The 11,985-nt window shown below is 38.1% G+C and overlaps 1 protein-coding gene across 3 annotated transcripts in view; it reads left to right on the plus strand.

Moving 5' to 3' along the window:
* Positions 1-8,198, plus strand: part of CHRM2 (cholinergic receptor muscarinic 2) — a 107,627-nt gene extending 99,429 nt beyond the window's left edge. For all 3 annotated transcript variants that reach the window (XM_066362792.1, XM_066362790.1, XM_066362791.1), the window contains one exon: positions 1,101-8,198. In XM_066362792.1, the coding sequence (XP_066218889.1) occupies positions 1,148-2,548 (1,401 nt within the window). In that variant the 5' untranslated portion in view covers positions 1,101-1,147 and the 3' untranslated portion in view covers positions 2,549-8,198. The remainder of the gene's footprint in view (positions 1-1,100) is intronic.
* Positions 8,199-11,985: the final 3,787 nt, after the last annotated feature.

The following is an 11,985-nucleotide window of genomic DNA, read 5'->3' on the forward strand; positions in this document are numbered from 1 at the left end:
GACTGACCTGGTCAGACCAGCATCTGCTGCCGCCATCCAGGAAATCAATATGGTGGCCGCCAGAAGAAGGCTTATACCCACACTATCATCCAGTGGTCTCACTCCTAGGCATATACATACAACAGGGAAATTCATATGCAAATCCATACGACAATGTAAAAATTTTTATTTCAGCACCATTTCAAACAGGTAAGGTCATCTACATGCCCATCACTAGAGAAATGTATAAGAAAAAAATGTCATGACTTGCTGATTATGGAATTAGGAGAAATATGTTTGAAACAGCTGGAACAACATAAAAACATGGTACTGAGTGAAAAATAGAAACCAACAAAAGAGAGAACACAGTATTGTTTAATAAATTAAGATCATAAAGGAGAATTGACTTATAGTGGGTAACACACAATATAATATATAGATGATATATTATAGAATTGTGTACCTGAAACCTGTATAATTTTATTAACCAATGTCACCCTAATAAATTCAATAATTATTTTTTAAAATTTTAAGAAAAAACCCATATTTTCCAAGGTTTCATAGCTAGCCAAAGAAAACAGTCCAAGGCAATTCAAGCAAGCTCTAAAAGAGAGGAGGGATAATGGGATGTGAGAATTAAAAATGAAAGAAAGGAATATAAAACATGAGAAAGACCTTGCAGAAATTATTGGTTATAGTCTGAGGAGCATGATTAACTTGGCCTTTCACTTGATGTTTAAATAACCCTGACCCAAACAAACAAGTGAATTAGAACAACAGAACAGCATAAAATAATGGAAGCAGAGATGGGAAAGAAAAAAAGGCTGGCCAAGAGCAAACAAAAGGGTTTCATAGAGTTGATGATGTGTGGGAATGTTTATGTGATGAATGATAATTTTGTCTTACCATTGGGTTACTCAGTTTTTAGGTCAGGCTTTAAGTATATTGCCAGCCCAAAACAATCTTTTGAATCCCCTTTTAACTGGGGCAGGTAGGTTACAATAAACATGGAGCAGAAGGAAGGAAGAATTATGATCAGTGTGGTTCAAAAGGAAGAAACCTGATATATTTTAAAGCAATGCTTATATTACATCTGTTCATTTTATTCTATTTCCCTGCAGGTTTACATGTTTATTTGGCTTCTTGGCTACTGATTAGAGGACACAAAATGAATAACTCAACAAATTCCTCTAACAATGGTCTGGCTCTGGCCAGTCCTTATAAGACATTTGAAGTAGTGTTTATTGTCCTTGTGGCTGGATCCCTCAGTTTGGTGACCATTATTGGGAACATACTGGTTATGGTCTCCATCAAAGTCAACCGCCACCTCCAGACCGTCAACAATTACTTTTTGTTCAGCTTGGCCTGCGCTGACCTCATCATTGGTGTTTTCTCCATGAACTTATATACCCTCTACACTGTGATTGGCTATTGGCCTTTGGGACCTGTGGTGTGTGACCTTTGGCTAGCCCTGGACTATGTAGTCAGCAATGCCTCGGTGATGAATCTGCTCATTATCAGCTTTGACAGGTACTTCTGTGTCACAAAACCACTCACCTACCCTGTCAAGCGGACCACAAAAATGGCAGGTATGATGATAGCCGCTGCCTGGGTCCTCTCCTTCATCCTCTGGGCCCCAGCCATCCTTTTCTGGCAGTTCATTGTAGGAGTGAGGACTGTGAAGGATGGAGAATGCTACATCCAGTTTTTTTCCAACGCTGCCGTCACCTTTGGTACCGCCATTGCAGCCTTCTACTTGCCAGTGATCATCATGACCGTGTTATACTGGCACATATCCCGGGCCAGCAAGAGTAGGATCAAGAAGGACAAGAAGGAGCCAGTGGCCAACCAAGATCCCGTGTCTCCAAGTCTGGTCCAAGGACGTATAGTGAAGCCAAACAACAACAACACACCCGGCAGTGACGATGGCCTGGAGCACAACAAAATCCAGAATGGCAAAGCCCTCAGAGAGGCCGTGACTGAGAACTGCATCCAAGGGGAGGAGAAAGAAAGTTCCAATGATTCCACCTCAGTCAGTGCTGTGGCCTCGAATATGAGAGATGATGAAATAACCCAGGATGAAAACACAGTTTCCACTTCCCTGGGCCATTCCAAAGATGAAAACTCTAAGCAAATGGGCATCCGAGGTGTCACTAAGACCCAGAGAGGTGACTCATGTACCCCGACTAATACCACTGTAGAGCTCGTTGGTTCTCCAGGTCAGAATGGAGATGAAAAACAGAACATTGTAGCTCGCAAGATTGTGAAGATGACAAAGCAACCTGCCAAAAAGAAGCCTCCTCCTTCCCGGGAAAAGAAAGTGACCAGGACAATCTTGGCTATTCTGTTGGCTTTCATCATCACGTGGGCCCCATACAATGTCATGGTGCTTATTAACACCTTCTGTGCACCCTGCATCCCCAACACAGTGTGGACCATTGGTTACTGGCTTTGTTACATCAACAGCACTATCAACCCTGCCTGCTATGCACTGTGCAATGCCACCTTCAAGAAGACCTTTAAACACCTTCTTATGTGTCATTATAAGAACATAGGCGCGACAAGGTAAAATATCTTTGGGACGAAGGAAGGTGGTCAATGGGAGCTTGGGAAGAAGAAGAGAGGTAAAAGAGCTAGCTTTGAAATCTCTGCCATTGCACTTTATAGTCTTATGTTGGACGTGCAATTAAGGAGCCCAATAGTGACACTCTTGTGCCTATGCTCCAGTCTGAGAAACTCGCACCTTATAAACCCTTTCAGTGTAGCAGCAATGAGACCATGAATGTGACATGATGGAACTATGGATTTAAGGAACAATCTGTGTTTTCTCAGGCTCTTGAAGAAGGGCTTCTGAATCTACAATTTTATCAGTCTCTGCACAAGAAGAATAATAACCTCACTCCTTTTTTGTTGTTGTTGTTCCCATATGTGTCTATATAAGGATGAAAGGCCACCAGTTACAAGTTAACATGGAGACTTGAACATAATGAAATGGACATTATACAATGGGGAAGTAAAGAAAGAAAATCCAAAAAAAAAAGTGTATAAAAGATCTTCAGAATGCTAAGCAAATATGATTCTTTTGTTATGGTTTTACTTGGAGGATTGCAATGTAATAAATGCTTTTTTTTAACCTTTTCTTTTTCCCACCATCAAAAGAAAGCAAACAAACAAAAACAAAAACAAAAAAAAACTCAATTAGACCACATCATTATTTTTCTCATTATGGCATTCGTTGTTTTACTCCTCTACACTGTGTAAAGGCAAGGTATAGAGGACTTTCACTAAATCTAACCAGAGACAGCATGAAAAGGGGCATTTCACCCCTGCCCACTGTGTCCTTTGCCTTCTGTGGGGGTATGAAAAGCCTGTAAGGATGTCATTCACTTCTGATCCCTTATGGGAAATGCTTTCATCAATCTGGTTTTCTCCCAAACTTGCCTCTTATTTTAATAGCATAGCCTCCCCAGTATGTAAACATGCTTGAGAAGCCAAAGTGATTTTTTTTTTTAATTGAGGTTTCAGCGGGTTAAATAATGGTTGTTCCAGTTGGAGAAAGTTTACTGAGGCCAGACAAATTTGGAGATAAGAAAATAGAAGGTCCAAAGGGCATTCCGTTTCAACCTGAATCTGCCTGACCCACGTATGAAATGCTAACTTGTAAAGCATGAACTTCTGGCCTTTGTCAGCAGGAAGACGATGCTACTTTCTTCATTTAGAATTCTGAATAGGATTAACGTACTCACGTGGCACCAGTGACTTCTGGGTCCGTCTGAAGAGATTATGACCTTCTCCTCAATGCATTCCGAAAGCCAATATTCAGTTCGTAGTCAAATGAGGCTGTTTATAACCATTCTATTACCCAATTGAGAAAAAAAAGGGTAATTCAAAAACATTTGCTGAAACCACACGTTCCATCATTTGCAAATTGTCAGTTCTCCCTACATTTTTTTAACTCCAAATTTCTATCAATAGAACTATAGTCATCTCTGTGATGGATGTGTCATAGATAACATAAACAGAGGCCAGGTGAGCTTAGTAGCATCTGAAAGAATGTAGGTGGCTATCCCTGTGTCATTTCTCATATTTCTCTAATTCTAGACCATAAAAAAATCATGTCTGGAACTACTGTCCAACATGAATGGACTTTCAAGAATCTTGTCCATGTAGAGACTTTTAATTTTACACCTCAAATAAATATAATTCTATCATTCATATTTAACTAGTTATTTTTATTCCTTGTGGGGTTTACTCTATTTGTTGTATGTAGTCCTCCAATCAGATTTTCTAAAGATGACCCCATCGATAGAAATAAAAGTTATACTAGCCTTTTCAAATTTCATATTTTTCCTTTTAGACTTACAGACTTTATCTTTATATGGGTCACATGATGAACTTGTCAGTATTAGACCTTAGTGCTTTATTATTTTTTTAAATTTATTATTATTATTTTTGTATTTTTCCAAAGTGAGAAGCAGGGGGAGTTAGTCCGACAGACTCCCGCATGCGACCGACCGACCGGGATCCACCCGGCATGCCTTCAGGGGGTGGTGCTCCACCCCTCTGGGGCATTGCTCCACTGCAATCGGAGCCATTCTAGCACCTGAGGAGGAGGCCATGGAGCCATCCTCAGCACGCCCAGGCTAACTTTGCTCCAATGGAGCCTTGGCTGTAGAAGAGGAAGAGAGAGATAGAGAGAAAGGAGAGGGGGAAGGGTGGAGAAGCAGATGGGTGCTTCTCCGGTGTATCCTGGCTGGGAATCAAACCTGGGACTTCCACACGCCCGGGCCAATGTTCTACCGCTGAGCCAACTGTAGACCTTAGCACTTTAATTAGTTATTTTGTGTGACTGGCCCCACTGATGGCATCTCAACAATTTTGAGAGTTAAACAAAAGCACAATGTAAACAACAAAAAGAATAGTCAGGAGGAAGCGAATTGCCAATAATATTTGTACTTAACTTACCCTTTATAAAAACAACTTTCTGCTTGAATAACTTCAGTCCTTTCTCCCCCCAAATCTTCCAGTGTGAACATACAGCACTAATTCAAACAGATTCCTTTACACTACAATTGCATCAATGTAAACTTTTGTATTTTAAATTCATTTTTATTTTTATTTTATTTCTTCAAACCGACAAATAAATTGAATGGAAGGGACATCAAGCCAATGGAGTGTTTGGTTCCCTGTAAACAACAGTTGACTGGGTGAATATTTCACGTATTAACTTGTAGTATTATGATGTAGATTCAGCTTTAGTCAAGAGAACTGTTTGGATTCAAGGATTGTGGATTCCAGATGGATTCTGAATTTGGGTCTCTTGTACGTAACCATCCAACTCATTCTGAGTCAAACTGTCTGTTACTCTCCATCACCACTACATCCTTCCCTTTGTTCCTTTTATTTCTTATCTTCGCCATGGCCATCACAACCCTATTGAAAGAAAAGCCAGCAAGGATTAAAGAAAGGATTTGTGAAGAAAAATGGCTTTGTCAACTGGAATCAAGAAAATGGAAATAATACTGCAAATGGTAGATGATTAGAAAGATGTGGAGACTGTATTCAAAGTTTTGCATTAAGTACTGCTGGATTTTATTACTTCAGTGGCTCTCAACCAGGGATGATTTTGTTGCCCCAGGGAACATTTAACAATGTGTAGAGGCATTTCTGGTTGTCACAACTGAGGTGGGGAGGGAAGACTGTTGTTATCTAGTGGATAGAGGCTAGGGATGCTATTAAACAGCTCACAATGCCCAGGATAGCCCAGCCCTGACCCTGACTAAAATTTATTTGGCTCAAAATGTTACAGTGCAGAAGTTGAGAAACCCTGGTCTATTTCAAGGCAGTCTAGAGCTTGCTTTTTATAAGTGGGAAACAAATCCTATATCACTACTAGAACACCAATGCAAATTACTCACCTATTTGAAAAAGGTAGCGCTCGCCAATCGAGAATCAGACACACATCATCCATTGTGTCTGATGTATTTGTAATTCATAGATTGGGAACACAGGTCACATATACATATCCAGAACCAACAGCTCAGGCACATAGTGCATTGTTTCCAACAACTCAATGTTCGATTATCATTGTCACAGAGTCCAGTCAATTGAGGTTTTAGTAGTTGGCCATTACAATGGTTGCATTGATGTAATCAGTTTCCATTGAAGCTGACCTTTGTCCTTTCAAAAACATGAAGAGCCTCTTTCAGAAATAGTATGTGTCATCTCCTTTGTTTTCACTGGAAAGGTGACTATCAAGAATTTCTTCTCTTCTCATAGCAATAATGTAAATATCACAGAGTGGTCTTATAAGAAGAGGCAATGAAATATGTGAAAAAGCCTGGTCAGTTCTTGAAAAAATAAATGGTTGCCTTTGCACCAGTTCATCAAGAATTTAATGGCAGATCCCAAGTGTTAGGACAACATATAATAAGTCATTTTACATTTGTCCAGCCCCATAGAATGTACAACACCAAGAATGAACCCTAATGTCATCTATGGATGTTGGGTGAAAAAAAATGATGCGTCCATGTAGAGCCATTCATTATAACAAACGTACCACTCTGATGCAGGGTGTTGACAGGAGTGGGAGGCAGGCTATGCTTGTGTGGGGATCGGGGGATAAACTCTCTGTATTTTTTGCTCAATTTTGCTGTGAACCTAAAACTGCTCTAAACAATAAAGTCTTTAAAAAAAAAAGTAAAATTCAAAAACTAATAAGAATAAGTCATGTGAGATAAGCTTTTCAGTGAGGAGGTGGAAGCCAGAGGTCCCACATACTCCTACCGTTTGTCTAGTCACTGCTTATTTGATCTTGAAGATTTGAGATGAGAGTTCAAACTGATGATCACATACACATAGAGATGCAATCTGCTTTTTTTTCTCCCACTTCATTCATTGACAGTTGCCTTTTTCCCAGTTTGATGATACCCCTTTTAACAACCAGAGCCCTGGTGTTGCAAATAGATTAGGAAAGCATCCAAAGCTGGATGAATTGTGCAAAGTGTATTTTCAGCATGTATATACAATCCCATGCCTCCCCAGTATGCTTCTCTCCAAAGGGTGCACGCTGCAGCATGAACTGTGTGCGTATTTAATGTATCTTCCTGGACTATGCTGTATGCTTAATATATATACATATTCTATAAATAAAGTAATGAAATGTATAATAGAAATACATATTTCTGTATGCAAATAAATATATTATACACAAAAGCTGAATATGCAATATGGTATATGTTGCTTCAGAGTAACAAGATTAGACTTTATATGCCCACTTTTCAAAGGAAGTAGTTTTGCTTTTAAAGGAAGAGGTGCAAGAACAACCCCAAATCTTACTCAAATAAAAGTTTAATGGTTTAAACTGTTTTATACTTTTGAAAGCATGGCGTTGATTTTAAATATCTCTTGAAAGAATATATTAATAAATCTTTGCTAGTGTCACCCCATGGGACAACAATGCTGTTTGCTTCTGCTCTTCTGCCTGGCCTCTGACTAGAACCTTCCAAGCTGTTACGGTTCCAACAGCTGTGTTGATCTCACATCTGATTGCCTGATGAAACTGCAACTGATTCATTGACAAGTGGCTTCGCTCATCTCCAAATTAACTGATTTTTTTGTCAAATAAAAAATAATCATCCTTGGAGGAAAGGATGACCTTCAGAATGTTTTTCATTCTGAAAACCAAGGTAAAAATTTTGGAAGCACTTTATTAACTGCTTTTTTTATTTTTCTAGCTTGGGTCCAATACAGCATCCTGGGCATTGAATATCGGTAATGTTTAGTGTAGTACATTGTTGCAAGTTGTTCCAAGCAAAGAGGTGGTTTATTTCTGAGTGTCCTATATTTTCTCTACAGCAATCATCTTCCTATCTTTGCTGCCCACTCAACTATCTACATTCCCCAGAACATTTTCTTTGGCCCGGTATTAGCATGAGTTTTCAGTAAGCAAATATTGTTATATTAGTTTATACTGGGTGTGCAATCCTAAGAGATGCTTTCATTTTAATAGAAAAATTGTAAACATTGAATATTTGAAAGATTTCTGTTAGTATTTAGACACCAACACAGGCAGTGTGGGAGAGACTTTTTTTTTCAATGAATTCTAGTTTCTTTCAAACATTGTGACATATTTCAATGACTAGTCACTTCCTATAATTTCTCCTTTCATGCCACAATCCATCTTTGTGAATTGCTGTCCTTTATCTAAACTAAAGTCATTTCTGGGGAAAAAAATAAAGGGAAAAATTGAGTTTTCTATCAATTCTCATTAGTTTCTTATTGTTCCAGTGAACTGTTCTCATTTCATTTTTTAGAATTTGAATTGAATTCTGTACTGATGAATTGTCAACTGCTATTTCTGACTAGGTGGTTGCAAGTCCCTTACTAAGATAGAAAAAACATCTGCCCATCATAAAGGAAGAATTTTCCACTATGTAACATATATCAGTCTTTCTCAAAAAAACAAACAAACAAAAACACACACACACAAAAAAAACAGATGAAGCAGAATGTCGTAAGTTGTGAAACATAGGTGACAGCCTAGAAAATCAGTTCTTTGGCTTCCTAAACATACACTCACACAATAACTCATGGAAGACTGCAAAAATAACTAAAAAGGCACCCATCTTCTGTATTTGAACAGTATACCCAGCCATTCATCTGAAATCTTTAAACTGTATCTTTACTGGACATGTAGATATCCTTGGAGGATCTGTCAAATAAAAAATGAGTATCCTATTTTAAATGTTATGAGGAGCCTTCATAGAGTTTTCCATCATGGCTGTACCAATTTGCATTCCCACCTCACTGCACAGGGGTTCCCTTTATTCCACACCCTTGCCAACTCACGTTGTTTGTTGATTTGTTGATGATAGCCATTCTGACAGGTGTGAGGTGATATCTCATTGTGGTCTTAATTTCCATTTTCATGGTTAGTGATACTGAGCGTCTTTTCATATGTCACTAGCCATCTCTATGTTCTCTTTGGAGAAATGTCTATTGAGATCCTCTGCCCATTTTTTAATCATATTGTTTGTTTTTACTCTTAAATTGTATACATTCCTTACATATTTTGGATATTTAACCCCTTATCAGATGTATCATTGGCGAATATCTTCTCCCATTCAATTCCAATGCTGTGTAGAACTTTTCTGTTACTTCCAGCATTTGGAGCTGTGCTAGAGAAGACATTGAACTCTTGGATTAGCTAAGTGATATTGAATTTAAAAATTCTACTGCATGACAATGATTATATGGAATCATGGTACAAAAACATGCCTAGATTGGAGAAGTCCATCATAAAACCTAGAAAACACATCTACAAATACGTACCTTCATTGCTGGCCCCAAACACTATACAACTATAATATGGTTCTTTTTATATCAACAACACTATCTAGAATGCTGAGAAATATGTGATGATTTCTCAGCACATCCCTTTGAAATCCCTCTCAGACATTCTTTTTAGGTTCATAGCTCTTTATGCCTATAGATAATATAGAAATGTAGAGTGATATTTACTCTAGATATGCAACAGATTATCAAACAGTCAAAATGTCTGGGATTCTGATTAATAAAGAAAAAGTCAAGCGTTCATGTCTAATTTTTCAGAACAAGGAAGATTACCAAGCAGATTATTTTTGCTTTTTTTGGAATTCTCACTATTTTAGCTTATTATTAAAAAAGTACAAGGGTTCATTTAATGACTAGTTATTAAATGGCTGAATAAGACTATTTTATGTTTTCTCAACCCTATTGGATAACTTAGCCTACATAAAAATATATAATCTGAACAACATTGCATTTAAGCAGAAAAATAACTATAAAGCATAAAGTTAAGAATAAAACAGAAGTGATAAAAATATGACATCTTGGTGAGAGAAAATAACAAACAACTTATCTCTAAGCTCTCTCAAAGGAACAACAATAAATATTTAATAGAAGTTCTTTTATCCAAGTTCTTTGTATTTTGGGTATGTTTACTTCATCTCTTTTAGTATTTTTGCTAAAGTCTTTACTAATTCTGTTTTAAAAGCAATTTGTACAAATGTTTGGAGAGGCAAACTTAAAAATTGCTATTTTGATAGAGCTTGTTTTTATTTTAGTTCATGCTGCTACTCCAGGAAGCAAAAAAATAATAATATAAAATTTAACTGCTTATAATGTCACATGTGCTTTAAATACCAAGACAAAATACCACAGCAAAGATATGGACAAAGGACAGAATTACAGCTTTATATGAAAAAATAATTCTGTGTCATGATGGTTTCCATATGTAATCATTTTTGAACAACATGGTGTTGATTTCCTCTGTAGTCATACAGCTGTCCACAGGGTGATGGATCCTGGCCCTCAGTCATGCTGGAAAGAGCTCTGAACATATCAACATACTGTTTTAAACAAACCCTGTGGAGACATGAGTGGGCATGATTACCCACTTATCATGACTAACTTTCAGATCCATACCAGGAAGATAAAGCCTGCCAAGCCTTTTATGGAACATGGAGTGTGTGAGAGGCTCAACATTATCACAAGATTGGCAGAACTGAAGAAAAATAAAATTACTGGAAGTTTCAGATACAATAAAAAAAAGAGCCAAAGTTTATGTTCAGTGTACACCTATTTGGAAGCAAATACAATAGTATTCCTTGGACTTGTACAGGTTAAATATTTTATGTAACTGATGAGTTAGAATTATTAGGTTACATTAGCTGTAATTCCTACAAATTTGGCATGCCAAAAAAACTGGCATTTTTCTGGTTTTCATTGGTTTTCTTTTTATGTAAGAGTAAGAACTGGCAAGGTAACTCAGTTGGTTAGAGCATTGTCTCCTACCCACCAAGGTTGTAGGGTCAATTCCCAGTGAGGACACGTACAAGTATCAACCAATGAATGCATAAATAAGTGAAACAAAAAATTGAGGTCTCTCTCTCTCTCTCTCTATTTCTCTTTCTTCCTCTGTTTCTAAAATCAATAAGTAAAAACATTTTTAAAAAGAAATAGGACATGCATTAGAAACACATAGTATAGAGTACTAGTCTTTTTAAAATCCTATATTAGGGCCCTGGCCGGTTGGCTCAGCGGTAGAGCGTCGGCCTAGCGTGCGGAGGACCCGGGTTCGATTCCCGGCCAGGGCACACAGGAGAAGCGCCCATTTGCTTCTCCACCCCTCCACCGCGCTTTCCTCTCTGTCTCTCTCTTCCCCTCCCGCAGCCAAGGCTCCATTGGAGCAAAGATGGCCCGGGCGCTGGGGATGGCTCTGTGGCCTCTGCCTCAGGCGCTAGAGTGGCTCTAGTCACAACATGGCGACGCCCAGGATGGGCAGAGCATCGCCCCCTGGTGGGCAGAGCGTCGCCCCATGGTGGGCGTGCGGGGTGGATCCCGGTCGGGCGCATGCGGGAGTCTGTCTGACTGTCTCTCCCTGTTTCCAGCTTCAGAAAAATGAAAAAAAAAAAAAAAGTAAAAAAAAAAAAATCCTATATTAAAAGATGGTTACTTAAGTGTATTTGAATTTCAGAACACATAGTGAGACTATTTAATACAAGAAATGCACACACTAGAATAATAATCAGAGATTGTATACTTTTAAACAAAACATTTTATAGTCCATAAATTGTATAAGTATACTTTTTGATAGTGTCTTTAAAGATAGCCCAATTTATATATAAACTGGATTATATATAAACGTATTATTGCTATAAATTACATATATTTATACAGGTCTGTATAAGTTATACAGATTTTATTTATAAAAGGAATTTCATGGCAAGTGATTCACAAATACAAGGAATGAGGTATGTACCAATGGAAAGTAGTCCACATACCTAAAAGGAGCGCTGGCTTAAGTGTTGATGATACATGTATGCAAAGACATTCCAACTTCCCAATTCAGCAGGGAGGAAACAGTGCCAAAGCCCAGAAATAGTTGGAAGACGATAGCAATTGCCTGCCGTGTCCTTGGATGTCTTTCTGCCAAGTTATATCCCAAATGTAGCATTAGACCAG

This window comes from Saccopteryx leptura, chromosome 2 (assembly GCF_036850995.1).
Source record: "Saccopteryx leptura isolate mSacLep1 chromosome 2, mSacLep1_pri_phased_curated, whole genome shotgun sequence".
Taxonomy (NCBI): Eukaryota; Metazoa; Chordata; class Mammalia; order Chiroptera; family Emballonuridae; genus Saccopteryx; species Saccopteryx leptura.